The sequence below is a fragment of the Euprymna scolopes genome, chromosome 2 (genome assembly GCF_053919585.1).
Source record: "Euprymna scolopes isolate OS-2025 chromosome 2, ASM5391958v1, whole genome shotgun sequence".
NCBI classification, from domain to species: domain Eukaryota; kingdom Metazoa; phylum Mollusca; class Cephalopoda; order Sepiida; family Sepiolidae; genus Euprymna; species Euprymna scolopes.
The window spans coordinates 152,640,140-152,665,222 of record NC_136483.1 but is presented as its reverse complement, the minus strand read 5'-3'; the positions used below and the strand labels follow the sequence as shown (position 1 = coordinate 152,665,222).

At 32.9% G+C, this 25,083-nt stretch overlaps 1 protein-coding gene across 1 annotated transcript in view; it reads left to right on the top strand.

Annotated features, from left to right (window-relative positions):
• The window catches only part of LOC145297756 (cilia- and flagella-associated protein 100-like), a 96,100-nt gene extending 71,429 nt beyond the window's left edge, over window positions 1-24,671 (top strand). The window contains exons 11-17 of the mRNA XM_080144000.1: window positions 2,156-2,307; window positions 3,716-3,814; window positions 4,640-4,759; window positions 8,123-8,219; window positions 16,579-16,698; window positions 19,120-19,231; window positions 24,518-24,671. Coding sequence (XP_080000126.1) covers window positions 2,156-2,307; window positions 3,716-3,814; window positions 4,640-4,759; window positions 8,123-8,219; window positions 16,579-16,698; window positions 19,120-19,231; window positions 24,518-24,522 — 705 coding nt within the window. The 3' untranslated portion in view covers window positions 24,523-24,671. The remainder of the gene's footprint in view (window positions 1-2,155; window positions 2,308-3,715; window positions 3,815-4,639; window positions 4,760-8,122; window positions 8,220-16,578; window positions 16,699-19,119; window positions 19,232-24,517) is intronic.
• Window positions 24,672-25,083: the final 412 nt, after the last annotated feature.

Below are 25,083 nucleotides of genomic sequence, written 5' to 3'. Positions count from 1 at the left end.
AGAATGTTAACTTGGTGGAAAGAAATTTTAGTTTGCATAACGAACACAAATAAAATTACATGACAAAGACGGGGGTGATTGTTCTTTTTGTGCTGCGTAGATTTAGTAGTGGTCAAGCGGTCAGAGAGTAAATAAAAAGATTATTAGATATACACATGGGAGAGAAGAGAGAGCAGTTCAGTGCCCAGTTTATTAGGACGGGTGTTTAGACCGGGGGCCCGTGGAAGTCAAATGGGGCAAGTTAGCAAAATATGTACTTGTACAAGCGTGCCAATTCCAAGGGGAGATATCCAGCTTGGAAAATAAATGATTATATTCAAATATAATTCACGCCGTGCTGTTTCTCTTTTCGGAGGAAACGCATCTTTAATTGCAGGAAGCAGGAAAGAAACTGTGAAAAGGTATGTGTCTTTTGTTGGTGTCCCCACTGACAATGTTATCCATCATGTTGTAAAGGAAGTATCTCATGTGTAATTGTCCTGTTATATACATGCGCATACGTGAACACATATATACCCCACATCCAATATAGACGTTACAAACACATTAAACAGAACCTTTATATACACAACTACATAACATAGCAAGCTCTCGTTCTGTCAGCCATGACCGGGTAGAAGCTTAAGCAATTCGCAATTTTTAGTATTCTTAGTATCACTCGCATTGAGAATAGGTTTAAAGGCCTCAAAATTCACACTGGAATTGTCTTCAAAGACCTGTGGCGTAACGGATAAAGTACTAGTTAAAATTTAGTTCCCAGTTAAACTGCTTTAGAGGTTGAATTTTGATCCTCAATGCAAGGGTTACAAGAATATGACTGCAAGTTACTTAATACTTCTACCCAGTTATGGTTGACGGAACAAGAACATTCTACTTCCGTGGATTAAATAAAGGATTCTGTTTAAAAAATCCATGCAGATTCCTGAGTTCGGCCAGATATATCTGAAGAAAGCTGAAGGTTACATCAGCCGAAACGTTGTGAAAATAGCACTCACGATGAGAGCAGTATGAATAATCCAAATAATATGAATTATTAATCCTCATCTCAAAAATTCAGAAACAGGAACAGTTTTGGTTTTATTACGTTTATTTCTTGCTAAAATAGAAGCGATTCGCAAAACTTACATTATTTTTATTTATTTTTATCTGTTTTATGTTTAATCTTTAAAATCCTTTGATAGTTATTATTCCTTAATTGGAATTCATTTTGAGATGAGCATTATATATACTAATTTATTTTTATTTCGGACTATTATTCTCATCTTTTATTAGTTGTTGTTTTCATTTTTATTGGTTGTTGTTGTTTCACGACGTTTCGGCCAACTATTCCTCTGGCCTTCATTAGGTGGTAATCGCGACGGGTAGGAACTTCGAATCTCCTAACTGCATTTTCAGCAATCACTGCCATCCGTAGTTGTTGTCGTATCACCACGTTTTTGGCCAAGTAAACCTCTGGCACGCTTTGGGTAGGATTGAAAACCGCTATCTTCAGACAATGTCCATCTGTAACCGTAGAGAGAGTAGAGATTCAACGTCTATCAACTGCACCACGGGCCCCGAAGGGCGATCAAGATTGGATTCTTTGATCTTATAAATCCACGTTTATTTATTATCTGATCTTCCATAATCGGGTCCGTACCGATTGGTATATATTATTCCTTAATTGGAATTCATTTTTTAGATGAGCATTATATATATTAATTTATTTTTATTTCGGACTATTATTCTCATCTTTTATTCGTTGTTTTCATTTTTATTGGTTGTTGTTGATATTATATAGCTTATACTTTTCGGCGACATTCTGAAAGATGTTTTTGGCTTTGATAATCAGATTGAATTATTTTGTTACAGATTTTTTGCACTGCACTTAATCTTGGTTTTAACGATCTCTGATTGTTCGTCTGCCATTCTTCTAAGGATTTTCTTTGGATTTGATGATTTTCAGATTAAGTAGGAGTAAGTTATAACAGCCTGGATTGCTCCCGGTTGCTTTTGATTAGTTAGATCATGGAAGTTAAGTAAACTTCAGCCTGGCTAGTACAGGATGGGTGACCGTTTGAGAATATCAGTAATATGGGTAAAACTTAATTTGTTTGAAAATTGTACATCAATGCATAGAATGGTATAACCTTAATTTATTTATTTATTTATTTAGGAACAGGAGTTGTATTTCAAGGATCCACAAGAGGTATTGGATATATTTTCAGAGCTGGAAGAACAGAATCTGACGCTGATCCAAAACAGCCAAGAGACGGAAGTTGCGTTAGAAGAAGCTCAACGTGCTTTTAAGGAAAAACAAATGAAAATGTAATTTTAAGATATGTTTGTCTATTTTAACACAATACTTTCGTTTTTACTTATGTAACCTTGTCTTTCTCTCTAACAGTCACAAACGTTGTATGTAGAGACAGTTGCAAAGGAAATGAGAACTTTTCCAGGTATAAGAAAAATTTATTTAGTTTCTTACCACGCGAGTCGCCGACACATGTTTTACACCAGTATTTTCTCTCTTTCTGACTGCCACGTCGGCCGGCTGTTATTACACGGCACCAGACATAGCTGGCCGTCAATACACGGCACGAAACACAGCTGGTTGTCATTACACGCCACCAGACACAGTTGGTTATCATTACACGGCACCAGACACAGCTGGCTGTCAATACACAACAGCAGACAGAACTGACTGTCAATACACGGCAACAGACACAACTGGTTGTCATTACACGGCACCAAACACAGCTGGCTGTCAATGCACGGCATCAAACGTAGCTGGCTCTCAATCGAAGGGGTAAAAGGAAGACCCTGCGCGTGCTTGCCAAGTTTATCTTATCACGCGTCTTTTTTTTTCTTCCCCTCCCTCCCCTTTCGATCTTAATTTCTATATATGCATTTGAGTTTGTGATGTCACACTCACGCCATGCCCCAAAATGCTGACGTAACTATGTTATAGTTACAGTGATATCTATTATTATTACATAATCTATTATCATTCACACTTGGATTCCAGATTCTTTCTTTGTATTCAGGGATTATTATTTCAATTATTAATTGATTGACTAGCTAATGTGTTAATTGACTGTTTTTATGATCCGTTATTCTATTGAAAATGCCATTTTGTTTCACATATCTTTTTTTTATATTCAAATTTATGCTAACCACTAATATATTTTTCTTAATGTTTATCTGATGAGAAGAGTCTATCTTTGAAAATATTTTTATTTCGCCTGAATGGATCAGAATGGATTGCAAATTGCATTGTTGTGATGACTGAGCTTATGCATTCATGACTTGAAAGTTTCATCTGTTTCTTGAAAATATTGACAGTGAGAAACTCTTAGAAAGCAACCCCTGCCATGGACGTACATTAGACGCAGAGATACGTCATTGAATTCCTCCATGTAGAAAAATTAATCCGATCAACATTCATTGGCGCCTCTTGAACGTTTACGAAGCCGAAGTTTGTTTATTTCCAGCCCCATGGACTAAATAATCGATTGCTTACTAATATAATCCACACAATAAATAGCAACAATAATAATTAAAAAAAGTTTAATACATAACATGCTATATATTGTCGGAAATAAATTTCCAATATTAAAACCATTTACAAGTATGTAAGTGTGTGTCTATGCGTATGAGTATGTCTATGCATGCATGCGTATTCTTGGTAGAACTGAATGTTGATCGTGTTCTGTTCTTCATTTTCTTGGCGCAGGGACAATGAAGCTAAATTACTGCAAGACCAGATCAAGAAAGCAAAGGCCAAAATTCGGCAAGAAATGGGAAAATCTGAAGCGCTGGAAACTAAAGTCAAGTGAGTTCAAACAGAAAACCAATCGTAAGAGACGTCCGTTCAGTTTGAATAGTTAGCGTGTCGGCCCAATAACATTTTTATTTAAACTAAATCATAACAGACCGAGGGAAATGTTTGAAGATTAAGTAACAGATCACTGAAAAAGTTAGTTCAAACCCACCTGTGTCAGGTCAACAAAATTTTATTTAAATCTAATCGAAAGAGAGTAACTGAAATCTTGTGTCTAAATTAAACGTAATCGACAAAAATGCTATTTCGAACCTAAGCATGACAGACCGACAAAAATGCTAATTCAAACTTAAGTATGATAGACCGATGAAAATGCTATTTCGAATTTAAGGATGATAGATCGACAAAAATGCTATTTTGAACCAATGAAAATGCTATTTCGAATTTAAGGCTGATAGACCGACAAAAATGCTATTTAAAACTTAAGCATGACAGATCGACAAAAAATGCTATTCTGTACTTAGCATGACAGACCTACGAAAATGCTATTTCAGATATAAGGATGATAAATTGACAAAAATGCTATTTAAAACTTACGGATGACAGATCGACAAAAAATGCTATTCTGTACTTAGCATGACAGACCTACGAAAATGTTATTTCAGATATAAGGATGATAAATTGACAAAAATGCTATTTCGAACTTAAGCATGACAGAACATCAAAAATGCTATTTTGAACGTAAGCATGGCAAGCTGACAAAAATGTTATTTCGAACTTAAGCAGGACAGACCGGTGGAAATACAGATGCGGAGACGAATAAAAATACGACTAATCCAAAGTAAACTCATTGTCTTGCTACATATCTTTTTCCAGCATTTTCGCGACAAGCGGTGATTCGCATGTGATCGACCAACAATCTCTGTTGAACGAATTGAACAAAAAAGTGGAGCAAGTATATCGAGGAATTATCGGAAGTAACGAACTTAACATCGAGTATGTATTCAATTATTTGTCTTTTTATTATTATTATTATTATTATTATTATTATTATTATTATTATTATTATTATTAAGTTTGTTGTTATTATTATTATTATTATTATTATTATTATTATCATTATTATTATTATTATTATTATTAATAATAATAATAATAATAATAATAATAATAATAATAATAATAATAATAATGATAAAACTTTTCTCCACTTGCTTTATTTAACATAATGGTTTCATGAAATTAGTTGATTTGACACTTCTATTTTGAAAATGGCTTCCATTATAAGTGACAAATATTGATCGTAATACTTGATACTTATTAATTTATATTACAAGTATTTTTTTTTTTGTACAAAAAAAAAAGAAAAACAGAAATACTTAATATAATAGTTTTATGAAATAAGTTGATTTGTCAGCTCCTTTTGGAAAATGGCTTCCATTATGCGTGACAAACATTGATCGTAATACTTTATTATTATTCACTTATTTTGCAAGTATTTCTTTGTTACAAAAGCAGAAACTTTTAATATAATGGTTTTATGAAATATGTTGATTTGAAATAATGCCGAACGACATTTCTTATTATTCCCTAAAGCTAATATTAATCAAATTAAATTCGATGTCAATAAATTTCTTTCATGGATCAAAGGTAATCAAACGCAGTTCATACCTTTTATCAATTTGTATACCCCCATAGTGTTCCTCATCTTTCGGTTGGTATTCATTCTCGACTTATTATCCTCAAGTAAGCGGTGACCACGAGAGTATATGAAAAAAAAATTGAAATAGCAGGCGTTGGCACTTGGCCGAAAAACATAAACAATTATTAATTAATATTATTTATTGTTCTGGCACTTAAATTTAAAAAAGGAAAAAAAAATACAATATTTTATATATATGGTGGTTGTACCCACCAATTAAGACTGTTTTGATGCATCACAGCTCTTCACTGCAGTTAGACAAGAAACTGTCAAAAGCTAAAATCGAGTCTGTCGTCTGACTGCTGCTGAGAATAAGTGAAATCACAATGATAAACATTGTCAAATGACAAAAGCTCCATTTGTTTACACAAAGAGTGTTGCATTATATGCTAGTGGCAGTAAATAAATTTTGAAATATGTATATGGCAATTAAGCTACATAGAATTTTCTGCATCTTATTCTTATGAAGATTTGTCAGGCTGAGATTGCAGTTACCCAAAGGTGCTGAGTTCAATCTTGAACGAAGGCAGTGAAAAAGTAACATTCAAAACAGAGAATCAGCAACTATGTCCCAGAGCCTAGCTGGAGTCCGAACACGGTACCCCCATAATAATAATAAAGGGTTGGGTTTGAGACTCCTAACAAACGGTTCCCCAGTTCGATACAAAACACCTGATGAAGGCCGAAGGGCAAAACGGCTGAAACGTTGTGACGATAACAACCAAGATGAGGAAGTCAGTCCAACAATCTCAATCAATGAAAACACCTCATCTCAAAAATACAGACAATTACTATTTGTCAGGCTATCGCATGGAATCAATGTAGATGCATAAAATAATAGATATAGATAGATAGATAGATACATAGACAGACAGACAGACGGACAGATAGATAAAATTATATAGAGAGATAGATAGATAGATAGATAGATAGATACTACTATATAATGGGAACTTTGTGCGTGTGAGCTTGTTCCCTATGGACTCGGAAACGGCTAGGCCGATTTTTTGTATTTCACGCGGAGGTAATTGATGTGTCTGGGAGTGGTCTTACGTAGGTTTTGTATCGAAATGTGTCTGATAAGTATTGAAAATTGATAATCAAAAAATTCCGATTAAAGAAGGCAGTTTGATTTTGACCAAAGTTAACACTTTTATACAGCCTAACATCACACGTTGATATGAAAAATTTTATCACCATACAAGCAGAAAGATCCAACCTATAAAATCAACTGTAGATTTTTTTTATATAAGACAGGAGCGCGTTCGAAATGAATGTTTCTTTTTAGAGCAGAATTGAACCATGATACTTGACTTTTGAATTTTAAACTTTAACTAAAGCCATTATTTATAGATAATTTTATAAAATAAGCAGTAGATTCTCTACAGTGCAATAGAGACTACAATGTATTGTGAAGCTTCCTTCTGGTTCCCTGCAGAAGGAAGATCCCAAATTAGAATAGGCAATAAATTGACTTGATTTAAAAATGGACAATTTCACTGATTTCGATGATAATAAAAATAAGTGAGGGTGGAACATTAGTTGATCCTCGTTCAATCTTGGACAACTTCGGATCTCCCTGCTATTAAATATATATATATATATATATATATATATATATATATATATATATATATATATATATATAGTCATAGAACGATTCCAATATTTTTCCTAATTCTAATAAAATTACCAATTCTGTTCTAGATTCCTGATTCCAATACTGTTAAATGGTAATAAAAACGAAAGGAACAAAGGATTCTTAGAAACAAACATGTACTCACATATATTACAGGCAAGGCGGGTTGAGCAATACCATTCCTCAACTGTTCCACGTTTTTGCACACGACCTGTTAGCCGCGTACCAAACTCTGACTGCTGGGCACCGGTACTCGTTACCGGAAGTGACATCACCAGAGGAAGTGATGTCATGATAGTCCATTAATCCTATGGAGGGGCGTCTCCAACAGATGCAATCACCAATTCTGATTCTAATACTAAAATCGCTTAATCGCTTAAAAGGTAGAATTCTTGGTGGAGGGTAATGATTTCGGAGAGGGTGATCATCTACTTTTAAATGTAGATATATTTTTTATTTTTAATTTAAATAAACTTCTTTATTTTTCCCTCAGTCTATTGCATCCAACATTTTGATACCTCATTATGAGATTTCCATTTATATTTGTTCCTTATGCATTTTTTTGTTCATCCACCAGTGCCATTTTACATGTGCCATTTTTACCTGTGCCATTATTATAGAACCATTTTTCTGATGCCATTTTTACCTAAATTCACTTTTATGACCTATAGATTTTTGTTTTACTGATAGTTTAAAATCAATACATATCATTTTATCATAATTACCAACAATGAGAAATTAAGTTTTAAACAAATTTAAAAAAAGTGAAAAGAATCGTAAGTGGAATTGGAAACCAAGTTCAAATTTCTCTGATTCTGGTACCAATCCCCATATTCAAATAAAGTTCTGATTTTGTAAACACTTGTCTTTTATCATTATCTCAATGTAATTATCACAACCCCATCGAAAGAATTGCGATGTCTAAGTAAATTGCATTACAAAATGTTATTATCAAATGTCTTGTTTTTATAACGAAATATTGGTAGTTTTATCGATATCTGTTTTAATTTATTTCAAGTACACTTCAGATGTTGAACAACATTGAAAATAGATTGGAAGAACTTTTTGAACATGAGGAATCCCTGCCAGTGGACAAAGTAGAAGCTGCAAGAAAAGTAAGATGCTTATCTGTAGATGTAATCCTCCTTCATGTGCTTTTTCATAAACGTTTTATATTGTAAACCCTAACTCTAATCACACTTGATTACACTGCGAATACTATTGAACATACTCTTAAACCATTGATTATACTCTTGCTATCATTCACCATACAATTTATACCAATTACCATACTCTTAATACCATTGACCATAATATTTATACCAATATCCATACTCTTAATACCATTGACTATACTATTTATACCAATATCCATACTCTCAATACCATTGACCATACTATTTATACCAATATCCATACTCTCAATACCATTGACCATACTATTTATACCAATATCCATTCTCTTAATACCACTGACCACACTATTTATACCAATATCCATACTCTTAATACCATTGACCACACTATTTATACCAATATCCATACTTTTAATACCCTTGACCATACTATTTATCCCAATATCCATATTCTTAATACCATTGACCATACTATTTATACCAATATCCATACTCTTAATACTATTGACCATACTATTTATACAAATATCCATACTCTTAATACCATTGACTATACACTTAATACCATTGACCATATTATTTATACACATTGCCATACTCTTAATACCATTGACCATACTATTTATATCAATATTAATACTCTTAATACCATTGACCATACTATTTATACAAATATCCATACTCTTAATACTATTGACCATACTATTTATACCAATATCAATACTCTTAATACCATTGACCATACTATTTATACCAATATCAATACTCTTAATACCATTGACCATACTATTTATACCAATATCCATACTCTTAATACCATTGACCATACTATTTATACCAATATCCATACTCTTAATACAACTGACCATACTATTTATATGAATATCTATACTCTTAATACCACTGACCATACTATTTATACCAATATCTATACGTTTAATACCATTGACTATACTATTTATACCAACATCTATACTCTTAATATCACTGACCATACTATTTATACCAATATCTATACTCTTAATACCACTGACTATACTCTTAATACCATTGACCACACTATTTATACCAATATCCATACTCTTAATACCACTGACCATACTATTTATACCAATATCTATACTCTTAATACCACTGACCATACTATTTATACCAATATCTATACTCTTAATACCACTGACTATATTCTTAATACCATTGACTATGCTATTTATACCAATATACATACTCTTAATACCACTGACTATACTCTTAATACCATTAACCATACTCTTAATACCACTGACTATACTCTTAATACCACTGACCATACTCTTAATACCATTGACTATACTATTTATACCAATATCCATACTCTTAATACCACTGACTATACTCTTAATACCATTGACCATACTCTTAATACCACTGACTATACTCTTAATACCACCGACCATACTCTTAATACCACTGACCATACTATTTACACCAATATCCATACTCTTAATACCATTGACCATTCTCTTAATACCATTGACCATACTATTTATAACGATAACCATGCTCTTGATTACTGACAATACTTTTAATACTGTTGATAATATTTTATTTTATTTTTGTTCAAGTTTCCACTGATTCGTAACGGGTGGCTGCGATAGGGGATAGATTAATGGTAGATACTTAGGTTGGGAGTTTAGCAGCAATATGTTCACATTGTATTTTAATTTCCATATACAGATGTAGGTGATAGAACAGCAAATTTCAAAAGTAACCATTTCGAAGAAAGAAGTATTCAGAGTAGAAAACCTTCCAACATCTAAGAACTTCTATAATGAAGGGGTGAGATTTTTCTGCAATGTGTTGGGGTATTTTACTTTCAGCCATCTTAATACACTTGACCATACTCCTTATATTGTTCGGTATACCTGTAATATTGGTGAACTCACTCTTAATACCACTGACCATAATATTTAGACCAATAACCATACTATTGATTATTGCCTGTACTCTTAGCTTGTAGGACGAACTCAAAAATAAATTTGAATTTTTTTCGCATTCTTCATGAGTCCATTTTACTTTGGCTTATTGGCTGATGCCTACTATGTGTCTTTAAAAAGAAAAACTGACGATTGTCAGAACACATTTTTTTTTTTTTTTTGCAATGTCAACACATGTAGCTGATAGCTTTCAAAGAGACGATCTGGTACATTCTCTCAGTTTAGGGTTGCTTTCTGAACTGATATGATGTGAAACCCGAAATCGGTAATGAGGACAGTGCATCACTGAAGATCTTCCTTGGGACATCTGAAGATTTTATTCCTTGATTTAATACTGCCGATGATAATGTTTGTACAAATACATATATCGGCTGGAGCTGCTAAAAGCAGCTTATCCTGCATTGACAGAGTTTGTAGCTTGATAGACTTTATAGCTTGGTGAGGGATGCCCTTTTCTCTTCCCTGCAACAACTTTCCCACGGAAGAGGTGTTGTGCGCCTGTCTCTACTTTATCGTTATTTCCATGGCAGGCGCTCGTCTGAATTTCAATCTATGGTTCCCTCCCCCTGCCAAACTTTCACAAAAAACACTTGTCTAGCTAGAACCACTATCAATAGTTTCCCACACTCTTTATCTGTGCCTAAACCTAAATTTAGATTCCATGAACAAAGCTTCTTTCTTCGCCTATGGAACTCTCTTCTGTTGGCCTGCTGTCCTGCTGACTACAATCTGATTGTCTTCAAGTCCAACGTAAACAAGTTCTTGATGAACCGTCCCCCTAAGTACCAACGTACAAAAATTCCACTACTTATGTTTACTACGCTATAATAACATTGACTAATGTATACCCATTAACCCTTATCCTCGAGTGCCCTCCGAGCCTTGATAAGTGGTGATTCCGGTGTTTAAAAAAATGAGCATACTGCTAATCGTGCCAATCAGAATCTCAATATTAGTCTAACAACAGTATGTAAATTGAACTAAACCGATGCTGCTGTTGCTACTGCTGCTGTTGCTGCTGCTGCTGCTGCTGCTGCTGCTGCTGCTGTTGAGAACCATTCTCGATGATGATTTTTGTTGGCAATCGTTTCCCTGATATCTTTCTATCAAGAATTCTTTCTAGAAGGCTTTTGGGTGCTTACGGAAGGAACCACGTGAAGGTTACCAAAGTGACAATGTTTCTGTAGTTTAAACATAGCACACCTAGGTTATCAGACAGCGTCGTTAACCATTGTTGCATCGTCGCACCCTGCTGCTGCTGCTGCTGCTGCTGCTGCTGCTGCTGCTGATGATGATGATGATGATGATGATGATGATGATGATGATGATGATGATCGCATCATAATAATATTATTGACCATGACTAAATTACATTGACCAGATGTTTTATCTACTCATAATGTTAATGTTGCCGACCATACTCTAAATACTAGTTACCAAAACTTTCACTACAGTTCTACCATGCTATAAATGCAATAAAATATCATTTAATATTATTAATACAATGAAATAGCATTTATTATTATTTATACAATAAAATATCATTTAATATTATTAATACAATAAAATAGCATTTATTATTATTTATACAATAAAATATCATTTAATATTATTAATACCATAAAATATCATTTAATACTATAAATACAATAAAATATCATTTAATATTATTAATACAATAAAATATCATTTAATATTATTAATACAATAAAATATCATTTAATACTATAAATACAATAAAATATCATTTAATATTATTAATACAATAAAATATCATTTATTATTATTAATACAATAAAATATCATTTAATGCTATTAATACAATAAAATATCATTTAACCCCATAAATACAATAAAATATCATTTAATACTATAAATACAATAAAATATTATTTAATAATATTGATACAATAAAATATCATTTAACCCCATAATACAATAAAATATCATTTAATATTATAAATACAATAAAATATCATTTAATACTATAAATACAATAAAATATCATTTAATAATATTAATACAATAAAATATCATTTAACCCCATAATACAATAAAATATCATCTAACCCCATAATACAATAAAATATCATTTTACCCTATAAAAACAATAAAATATCATTTAATACTATTAATACAATAAGATATCATTTAATACTATTAATACAATAAAATAAGATATTTGTGAAACGTTAGAAAGATATGAATCATTCCAATAATAATGCTAGTTACTGGCCTTGTGAAAAAAAGATTACTCCACACCACCACACAAAAAATATTTGACGTATATGTTCGGTGAATGTCTGGCATCCTTTAGAATATCCCATTCCTAGAAAAAAGAAAAAAAAAAAAAAAACAGACAAAACAACATATAGGCATTCACACTTCCGTACTTGTGCAGTTTACGGACGGCACTTAAATAATGTCATTATTTAGAAAGCCATTCTTAACATCGGGAGGTGACCTTGTTAACTATTCTGTACTTTCATGTAAGAATTTAATGAACAAAATATAGTGCAAAAATTCAATAGAACTTGAAAATCTCATCTAAAAATAGTACAGTTCGTAAACTGCACAAGTGCAAATACTTCTACCACTGGTGAAGAAATAGCGAAGGCGATCATGTTTAATTAGTTTCTCTTCTTTTTTTTCTTTTTAGAGACACTTTTAATCATACTTTAATGTTGTTGGTCATACTCTTGCTACAGTTGGATTATACTTTGTAAATACTGTAGATACGCTTGGTTTATACAGTTAAGACTGTCGGCCATACTCTGGTAGCGGATAATGATTTAATGCTGTTTAAGATTTTGCAAAGAAATTCTAAAATAAAGGAAAAAAAAAATTTAAAGCATAAATTAATAAAACGCTGGGATGAATGTGCCTGTGCCGATCCATAACGAAACGGCACTCATCCTAGGTGGATTGAACTGGTTTCCATCGAAGAAGGTAGTTTCATGGGAACACCAAATCCAGAAACGCCCTTTTTTTTTTTTACATGGGGATCACCGCTCATCAAGGCCCGTAAACCACTCGGGGATAAGGGTTATTGTTTGTACAATAATCAATGGGATAATATCGTAGTAATAGTTGGTATTGGAGATTTGATAAAGCGTCTTACTTAAGGGGGCGATTAATCAGGAATTTGTTTATGTTGGACTTGAAGACGTCCAAGTTGTAGTCAGGTGGGAAACAGGCAAACAGAAGAGAATTCCACAGGCGTGCACTTCTCAGAAAGAATCTATGTTCATGGTATCTACGCTTTGATTTAGGCACAGATAAAGAGTGGGGGAAATTACTGACAGTGGTTTTAGCTAGACAGGTGTTTATCATGAAGGATTGGCGAGGGGGGACCAGAGATTGGAGCTCGAACGAGCACTTGCCATGGAAATAACGATAAAACAAAGACAGGCTCGCAACGTCTCTTCTGTGGGAGAGAAGAGAGCATCCCCCACTAAGCCACGAAGTCTATTTTGTATTTTGTCAAGGCAGGATAGGCTGTTTTTTTGAAGCTCCAGCCCAGATGTGGCAGCAGTACTCCATCTTTGGACGTACTTGGCTTTTATAGAGATAGAGAATTGCATCAGTAGTGAGATATCTTCTGGAGCGGTAGAAGGATCCTACCATTTTCCCAGCGGCCCGGGCAACAGATTTTATATACGTATTCCATTTCAGATCAGGAGTAAAGGTCAAACCCAGGAGCTTGTCAAAACATGAAGCCTCCCCAAGACAAGAGCCATCCATTTCAATTGATGCTAGATGAGGAACAGAGCGTTGATGATGTAAAGTTAGGAGCTTGGTTTTAGATGCATTAAAAGTAACCAGCCATCTCTTCCCCCACTGAACGACGCGCTCAAGATCAGAGGAGAGGGAATCAGAGATAAATTTGTCATTTACGGCCTTTGATGTATTGCCATAGATGGTCGTGTCATCAGCATAGATGTCAACAAATGAATTTAGTATGTGTTTTGGGAGATCATTGATGTAGATCAGGAAGAGAGTTGGGCCCAGGATGGACCCCTGGGGAACTCCAGCATTAATACTGTGAGCCTCAGATTTCTGCCCATCAACCACTACTCTTATGAACCTATCAGAGAGAAATGATTTAATTATCGAGAAAACATTTCCAGTAATAACGTAGCTGGAAATCTTGTGAAGTAGGCCCTTATGCCAAACCTTATCGAAGGCCTTTGATATGTCAAGAGCAATTGCCCTAGAAAGGAAGCCTTTGTCGAGAGATTCACTAATCCTATGGGATATAACTGTTAGCACATCAGCTGTAGATCTAGCAGAACGGAAACCATATTGCATGTCACTAAGGAGGTTATTTCTGCTGAGGTGGTTGACTACTTCTTTATTTAATATGGATTCCAGTAACTTACTCATGACACACAAGAGACTTATTGGTCTGTACTGAGAGGGGGATGATTTATCACCTGAGTTCTTAAATACAGGGAATACTGATGAGGTTTTCCAGGGTGTTGGAAAGCACTTCTCCTTAAGGCAACGCTTAAACAGTTTTGTAAGTATGGGGGCAAGTTCTGGTCGAAGCTTTTTCAGCACTATAACTGGAATGCCGTCAGGGCCAGTTGCTTTACTGGAATCAAGGTTCTTGATTAGTTTGGCGACCTCGTGCACAGATATTTGTATGTTGGATAGGGTGTTGTCTGTTGTAGGAGGAAATACGGGGAGTTGATACCCTTCGTCGCAGAGGGTAGAGTTAGCTGCAAAGTTCTTGGCGAATAGTTTGGCCTTGTCTGATGCTGATGAGATGACCTCAGGTCCATTGATGATAGTTGGGATGGAACGCACGCCTCTTTTCAGGATCCTGTTTGCTATTTGCCAAAACTGGTGGGAACCAAGCCGCTTGCAGGTATTTACTTTCTTCCTACCGCAGAAAGTTGTGGCACAAGGTCAGAAGGTAGAGAATGTCAAACTAGCGCCTGTAAAGAAGAAACATTCTGGCTTTTTAAAGATTATCTGAGCAACCTTGTCGGCATTCCCCAGGCAGTAAGCAGTAAACTTACTTTTCCTGAAAGACAAGAGGCAATGGCTTGGGAGAGTGAAACTCTTAGGACTACCTAGAAACATATTTCAGTCCGACAGCTGAAAGGTCATCCCCTACTCAAAAATGACTAAGACTCTGTCAGATTTTGTCAAAGACATATCTTGAACTGGTAAAGCTTGCAGTTTGTACAGGGAGCTGTTGACATTAGTGCCTGATATTCCCAAATAGTCACTTATCCTGTATTGACCAGGCTCAATGTTGCTTAACTTTGGTGACCTGAAAGAACCTGTGTATCAACGTGATTATGCCGTACATTGATATGAATGCAAAGTGATACGGAGGAAGTGTGTTAGAAAAAGTGTAAAGTGATGTAAAACGGCCGTTTAATGAGAGGAAGGGGGTGAGAAAGGGAGATAAAACGTAACATGAATGTAAAAGAGAAACAGTTTTGTTATGTTTGTATCTATTAAATGCAACTAATCATTGCGACTTCCAGGTGCTGTATGTGCTCTCCACATATGTCAGCATTGTTTTCAGTCATCCTGGAATCTCCTTGCCACTGGACTCAAACAGTGCCGATACAGAAGAGGTGTGGTTGTAGATTGTGCAACCCTTGCCTCACAATTACATACGCAGATACCCCTACAGGGGGTATCCTTTGTCTCTCAAGACTGAACAGAGGCATCAAAATGCAACAAGGTTTCAACAAAATACACCATGCGCCCATGCATGGAGTATTGTCGACACATCTGGGCTGGTACATCTACCACTAATCTCTTCTTCTCCTTAGACAGAGTCCAATAAAGAATCTCCAACTTAACAGATCCCACAGTATCGGCCAAGGTCCAAACCTTGTCCTATCGCTGTAATATTGTATCTCTGATCTCATCATCTCATCAGAGCACATTTCATTAAAGTACTTATAAAAGTACTTTAATGAAATGTGCTCTGATGAACCCATAGTCCTCTCGACATAAATACCCCCCCGACTAACCTGACAAGCAGCAAATCCACATCCCTTGTACAGATCCTTAGATAGCAGAAAGCCTTCTACTCTAAGAGTTCCTTCCCTCAAACTGTTAGATTTTGGAATTCCCTCCCTTTTTCCTGTATCTCTGTCTCTATTAACATGCAGAAAATTTAAATGTAATGTGACAGACATTTTACTGCTCAACTCCTGACATAGTGTCCCACATAGTAGCCCTTACGTCCAAATACCAATATGCCTTGTCTGAGATGAATAAGAGTTTAAAAAAATGTCATGGAAGAATTTGAGAAATTAATCACTTCTCTATAATTTCTTGGAAGGTTTTAATTCTTTGGGTTTTTTTTTCTGTTTCCGTCTATATTTCAGCGTATAGAAAAAGAACGGCGTGTGAAAATGAAAGAAGAAAAGCTAAAGTTACACCGGAAACACCAAGAAGAACGCATCAAGAAATCATTGGAAAGATCACGATCAGAACCAAAAAAAATTGTAAGTGGCTTCGATCTAATATATATATATATATATATATATATATATATATATATGTATATATATATATATATATATATATAGTTGAACAACAACTAAAAAAAAGTATATATATATATATATATATATATATAGTTGAACAACAACTAAAAAAAGTATCATTATGAGGCGTAAGAAGAAAAAAAATCTTTACAAGGGCGAGTTTCTTCGCCAAAATATATCGATAAACATTAGGTACCTTCAACGCGCGCCACAGTTTTAATCCCCCTCCTATACGTAACATGATGTAACTGTAATTTAATTTAATATTATCATCCTAACTTTTTAACCATTTAAAAGAAAACGTTCCAAATAAACTGCTAATATTTTTTATAATTTTTACAGCATATAAAAATAATGAAATTACGAGACAAATATCGTGTTTACATTATCGACGCTTTAAAGCATGTAGTGACGTTTTTTAAGCCGTTCACACACCCATGTTTTAAAAATCTAGTAAAAATCAAATAATAGTCATATTTTCCTGAAATTTTCTATATTTATTCATTATTAAATAAACTTATATAATAAAAGTAGGTTTCGTTAAATATATTAGAGGAATTTTTTTTTAGGTATTCTATCCACCACCCATATTTAATGGTCCGAAAACTAAACAAAATAAATGTGGGTCGATAAAAGTTTCAACATTTTTTAAAGATGAAAAGATCAAATAATTAAAAAATAGTAAATTATATATATATATATATATATATATATATATATATATATATATATATATATATATATATATATATATATATATATATATATATATATATATATAATGTATACATGCATATAAATTTAATGGAATCAGAGATGGCTTCGTGGCTCGGTTTTAATCCCTCAACCAGCGGTAATCGCGACTCTCTCCACTGATGATTTCTGAAAGGATGAAACTCTAGTGTCTGTATCTATTAAAAAATAATAATAATAATAATTATGTCTGGGTTTTCATTGTTAAGCACTTAACATTGAAATGAAAAATAGCTCACTTAAGCTCACGCGCGTAGATCGTTATATTAAAATCACTTGATCACTGGAGACTTACTTGAATGACATTTACACTTTATAAATGTTAATTGCAACTATATTCTCGTCACGATTCACCCTGGCCAAGAGGAATTTTCTCTCTTATTCTTTCCTTGTTGATCTGATTATATAATAAAATTATATGTAATTTTTTTTTTTTACACAGTGATCACCACTTATCAAGGCCCGGAAGCCACTCAGGGATAAGGGTTATTGCAAGTACGTTACGTTAGTGTGGAGATTTGATGAAGTGTTTACTTAAGGGGTCGGTTCATTAGGAATTTGTTAACATTGGACTTGAACACATCCAAGATGTAGTCCGGTGGGAAGCAGGCAGACGGAACAGAGTTAATTATATTTTGATTAATTTTAATCCCTCACATATATATATATATATATATATATATATATATATATATATATATATATATATATACTCCTATAAACTTGTTTTGTGTGTGTGTGTGTGTGTGTGTGTGTGTGTGTATTGATATTTATATTAAAACCCCTTTTTTCTATTCATTTTAAAAGAAAATACAACTTTGTTATATATAGGTCGTGGAATTGCATTCACCAGCAAAAGTTCTATCTAATTTGCATATTCTTTTAAAAATTTATTTTAATTAATTCCCTATTAGTTTTCTCGGTTTTCTTATGGGGTGATCATCTTTAGTTAACTATTACGTGTAATTATATTCATGAGGATATTCTACATGATTTATACTTGCATAATATTTGCGTTAAAAGTTTATAGTAAACACAAACCTCTTTCTATACCAAACTCCTCTGTCAGTTTTTAGGCTACAGACATGAAACTTTATATATAGGGTATTCGAACCCGTGCAAAACTTTATACTTGGGTTTTAGCCAGAGGAATCAGTACGAAAGTGTGAAAATTAAAAAAGGTGAAATTTGCCAGGTGAAGGTCGAATGACGGCATTACAAATATGCATGCGTAAAGTAATAGCTATTGGTTCATGTTTTAATTTTTAGCTTTGCAGCAAACATGTCTTCATAACGCATTAACGTTAAAGGAAAAACTAAATCGCAAGCTAAACGTTTTCGTTTCGATTTTTTGTGGTGACGCACAAGTCATGTTTTTAATGTTTTAAATCATTACTATATATTGGGTGCTATATAATATAATAATAAATAAAAAATCTGCATTAATCAAAATATCATATTTAAGCGTACTTTATGACCGGACAATGGCGGGCGGTCTGCTAGTATATATATATATTCCTCTGATTTATATGCAAGTTGTAAAAGTGATGAAATGATTCATGTTATCATTTTATTTATTTATTTTTTTTTTATTTATTTATTTATTTTTTTTTATTTTTTTTACAGACGGGCAAAAGGCTAATATTTCGTTCGGAGCCGCCACAGTTGACAAAGAAACAGGACAAGAAATTAGATCATGCATCCCGGGAAGAAGAGGAATTAGCTTACTTTTTCACCGGTATGTAATTTAACTTTCATCTTGCACGACAACGTTTAAAGAATAACAATAGATTTAAAACAAAATTTAAAAAAAATAAAAGTAATTCCAGGTTCATTTCAATTAATCATTTTTGGACAATTTTTGGATATTTGTCTTCCGAGAGATGGATCTTTCTAACGATACCGATTTTGTCAGCGTTCGTTGTATGTGTCAACAGTTTTTGGGAGACGGACAAACACACACACACACGCACACATTTTGACTTTTATATATTAGACAACTGTACACTTGTCCAGAACGTGTCTAGTTTCAGTCGCAAAAAAATAAGACAAAGAATAGGAAATAACCCCAACTCACTTGTTCTTTGTAGCAACAACATTTATTTCCTCATTCTCTCTTTTACCGCTGTGACATCCCTCACGTGATCGTCTTCTCGAGCGTCCTTCACGCCTCGCACATAATCACGAACGTTATCCACATCTCTCACATGATCGTTCCCTTTCTCTTTTTTATAGTCTTTTTTTTCTTTCCCAGTGACATCGTTTCACAAGCATTTACATATGCGACTGCGCTATGTTACACAACAACAAAAAATAAACAACAAACAAAGATAGACATACACACTTATAACATTCATGGCGTCTTCCAAATTGCTTTAATGTTAAACAAACTTTTCTGCGCCTCGTTGTTTACGCCAACGCATACTTTTGCACACTCGTGTTTTTGCTAGTGAGCAATCAGGAAAACAAATCAATAAAAAAAGTATTTTTACATACATGCGTGGTCGCTGGTTCATTGTCACTTTTCCATGTGTGGGCCGCGATCCTCTTGTGGTTGTTCATCTTCTATTTAACTCAAGACGAATTTGTGCATGCATAAAAACACAACAGAGACTTGATAGGTTTTATTTAGAGAGAAAGTTTTCTCATGCAGGAGAGATCGCGTAACTAATTACTTGTTCATCTGCTTAGTTTTTTTAACTTAGTTTTAAGAGTGGGAATTGAGAAATGCAGACAGGCAGACATCAAGGTGACATTTGCTTAGATTCTCTCTACATCGTCGGACGCATCTTATTCACATCGTTCCTGACAAGTGATTGACTTTTAAAAATACTTTTGTTTCTCTCTTTGAAGGCATGATGTCATCACCTCCTATATTTCGATGCTTGCATGTCTAGCGTGCTTTGTCTAGTGAGCTAACCTTTGACCCCCTGCCTCTGTTTCAATCACACCACCTATAGCTGCATCTATTTCCATTTGCCGCCAGATTATCCTGACATATACTAATGTGATCCTCGCCAAAATTCATACTAGTTAATATAAACTCTATTTACTGGCATAGGATCCAAACATATAGCAATTGTAAGCGTTTTAGAAAGCCAAGAACTTTTAATTTTTATAATAAACTATTTACTTACTTTCATGCTATTGTAAATTTGTAAATATATAAATATGTTTGATTCGTCAACCATGTTTTTCTCTCTTTTGTTCACGTTTTGGTGAATTTAGCACTTGTTAAATAGTGATCCTTTCATTCAAAAGAATTCTCAATTTGGTCTGGAATACAAATTACACCAACTATGTCTACCTTGGTGTAACCCTGAACCACATTTCTCATACTATTACGTAGTTGTCTATATAATGTTTTTGTTTGTATGTATAGATATATACGTGTCTCTTAATGCAATGCCTTTACATATTTAAAAACAATATTGTCTAGAAATGTTCGTTGTGGCTGCGGGTGTTTGATTATGTGTCTGTGTTTAGACATTGAACTGCAGTTTAACAATAGGACTAACGTAATTAACGTAACACAGACAGATCGTTACGAGTAACGAATAACCATTTCTGGGTTATACCTCAACAAACGGAAACACATACTTTCCTCGTCCTTGGATGCCTCCTCCACTCTCTCCTTTATAGTTCCGACATTGTCATGCGTCGAGCTTCTTCCCTTTGTTTAGGGACGCGTTAAAACGCGAACTATCTCTTTTGTGTATAAATGTTTATTTCACGCCCTGGAGTTTGTGACGGCTACATATTACTACTCTCACGTTCTCTGGTTCCCGGACGTGGAGACAATCTCTTCTAATCCTGATCCTACCGCTAGCAAACCCCATTCCTGACTCTGGTCGTCTCTTAACTAAAACTTACACATACATTTAAACCCGTTCTTTATTTCATTACGTCACCATTAACATAACGAAATAATAAAAATCACCTGATGCAAATTGTCCATATTTTTTTTATCTATAAGTGCCAGCTAATATTTTGTTTATCTATAAGTGCCAGCTAAAATTCCTAACTGACATATTTTGTTTTGTAACATTCCTTCCTATTAAAACATTTCTCCTGAATGTTTTCCTTTATATAACTTTTAACAATAATAATAATAATTCTGATTTCGCTTATGAACGTCTCTCTGGAAAGGGGTGGGATTTATCTCCAGAGGATTTCCCTTCATCCCGGCTTCAAACCAGGAGCTTTAAAGATCAAGGGTTTTCATAAGGATGTTGGTGGTACCTATAATTGCAGAGGTTTGAAAGCCGCCTAAAACATCGGGGATTTGTAGTTTTTTCAATTCTCATTCCAGACGATTTGATACTACTCCTAGTGTACCAACAACGACCGGGATTATTTGTGTTTTAACCCCGTGTATACGCCTTATCTCCAAGGCCAATGGAGCATAATTGCTCCATTCTCATTCTCATTCTCTCTCACATTCCTGTTCCAGGGTACTGAGAAGTCTACAATCTGCCAGTTTTTTGCGACCTTGTCAATGACGACCAAATCCGGACGATTATGTTCCAATTGCTTGGTCGTTATGACACTTTTGTCCCACCATACCTCTACCTTGCCATCCTCACTTCATCAGGCATCTCCTCAAACCATTTTCCAGCACACTTCACCCCAACCCTCTTACACATCTCCCAATATATCCGGAATCCCATGCGATCGTGTCTTTTGCGGTACTCTCTAATAATAATAATAATAATAATAATAATAATAATAATAATAATAATAATCGATCAGGATTATCTGGCGTTGCCCCAACATGCTAATATAATACTACAAATCAAGACAAAAATGAAAGTCAGATCTCAGAACAACACTGTACGGAAAGAGATCAACTCCAACTGGAGAGCCACATCACACAGATTGATACTGCCCTGTGCTATTCCACTTGAATGGGTGATGGTCCTGTTTGGTAGAGACCAACGCATGCCTCCCCTTTAAAAAAAAAAAAAAAAAGAAAAATCTAAACTCAGCATTGAACAACACATTCTGCTTGACCCTATGACGCTTAGCAACCAGAACAGCCTGCAACTTTTCACTGACATTGCCCCTTCAGATGTGAGGGGAAGTTGAAAAAAAAATATATCAAATTACGTTTTTCTATTTCTGTTTTCTTGTATTCCTTTATTTGGGTTTATTTTAATCGTTAATATAATTTTTAATTGTTTTCTTGTATTCCTTTATTTGGGTTTATTTTAATCGTTAATATAATTTTTAATTGTTTTCTTGTATTCCTTTATCTAGATTTGGGTTTATTTTAATCGTTAATATAATTTTTAATTGTTTTCTTGTATTCCTTTATTTGGGTTTATTTTAATCGTTAATATAATTTTTAATTGTTTTCTTGTATTCCTTTATTTGGGTTTATTTTAATCGTTAATATAATTTTTAATTGTTTTCTTGTATTCCTTTATCTAGATTTGGGTTTATTTTAATCGTTAATATAATTTTAATTGTTTTCTTGTATTCCTTTATTTGGGTTTATTTTAATCGTAAATATAATTTTTAATTGTTTTCTTGTATTCCTTTATCTAGATTTGGGTTTATTTTAATCGTTAATATAATTTTTAATTGTTTTCTTGTATTCCTTTATTTGGGTTTATTTTAATCGTTAATATAATTTTTAATTGTTTTCTTGTATTCCTTTATTTGGGTTTATTTTAATCGTTAATATAATTTTTAATTGTTTTCTTGTATTCCTTTATCTAGATTTGGGTTTATTTTAATCGTTAATATAATTTTTAATTGTTTTCTTGTATTCCTTTATTTGGGTTTATTTTAATCGTTAATATAATTTTTAATTGTTTTCTTGTATTCCTTTATCTAGATTTGGGTTTATTTTAATCGTTAATATAATTTTTAATTGTTTTCTTGTATTCCTTTATTTGGGTTTATTTTAATCGTTAATATAATTTTTAATTGTTTTCTTGTATTCCTTTATCTAGATTTGGGTTTATTTTAATCGTTAATATAATTTTTAATTGTTTTCTTGTATTCCTTTATTTGGGTTTATTTTCATCGTTAATATAATTTTTAATTGTTTTCTTGTATTCCTTTATCTAGATTTGGGTTTATTTTAATCGTTAATATAATTTTTAATTGTTTTCTTGTATTCCTTTATTTGGGTTTATTTTAATCGTTAATATAATTTTTAATTGTTTTCTTGTATTCCTTTATCTAGATTTGGGTTTATTTTAATCGTTAATATAATTTTTAATTGTTTTCTTGTATTCCTTTATTTGGGTTTATTTTAATCGTTAATATAATTTTTAATTGTTTTCTTGTATTCCTTTATCTAGATTTGGGTTTATTTTAATCGTTAATATAATTTTTAATTGTTTTCTTGTATTCCTTTATTTGGGTTTATTTTCATCGTTAATATAATTTTTAATTGTTTTCTTGTATTCCTTTATCTAGATTTGGGTTTATTTTAATCGTTAATATAATTTTTAATTGTTTTCTTGTATTCCTTTATCTAGATTTGGGTTTATTTTAATCGTTAATATAATTTTTAATTGTTTTCTTGTATTCCTTTATCTAGATTTGGGTTTATTTTAATCGTTAATATAATTTTTAATTGTTTTCTTGTATTCCTTTATTTGGGTTTATTTTCATCGTTAATATAATTTTTAATTGTTTTCTTGTATTCCTTTATCTAGATTTGGGTTTATTTTAATCGTTAATATAATTTTTAATTGTTTTCTTGTATTCCTTTATCTAGATTTGGGTTTATTTTAATCGTTAATATAATTTTTAATTGTTTTCTTGTATCCCTTTATTTGGGTTTATTTTAATCGTTAATATAATTTTTAATTGTTTTCTTGTATTCCTTTATCTAGATTTGGGTTTATTTTAATCGTTAATATAATTTTTAATTGTTTTCTTGTATTCCTTTATTTGGGTTTATTTTAATCGTTAATATAATTTTTAATTGTTTTCTTGTATTCCTTTATCTAGATTTGGGTTTATTTTAATCGTTAATATAATTTTTAATTGTTTCTTTCTCCAGCCTGAAATCTTGTGCAACGAACCTCATAAAGGTCAGCGTGAAGATCATGAATGCTGTGATTTGAACGTCATCGGAAGAGGTGTCGGTAGTCTGAAAAACTGTAGAAACATTTTGTGTCATTTGATTTCATTCAAATAAAATCTTCTGAAATGTCTATCTCTGTGTTTCTGAATATTTTTTAGATGAGGATTAATAATTCATATTATTTGGATTATTCGGACTACTGTTCTCATGTTGAGTGTTATTTTCACAACATTTTGGTCAGTGTTACCTTCAACCTCCTTCAGGTGTTCTTTGTCGAACTCAGGAATCTTATTGTCGAACTGTCTGCATTGAACCCTTTATTTAATCAATGGGGATAGCATACTCTCGTTTATATATATATATATATATATATATATATATATATATATATATATATATATATATGTCTATATATATATATATATATATATATGTCAAAATATTTTTATTTATATAGATTTACTTTTTATATATACCAATCCTTATTTAAGAAGCTCAATGTAATTACAGAGCAATATAATGAATGAGTGATAACAGTCTAT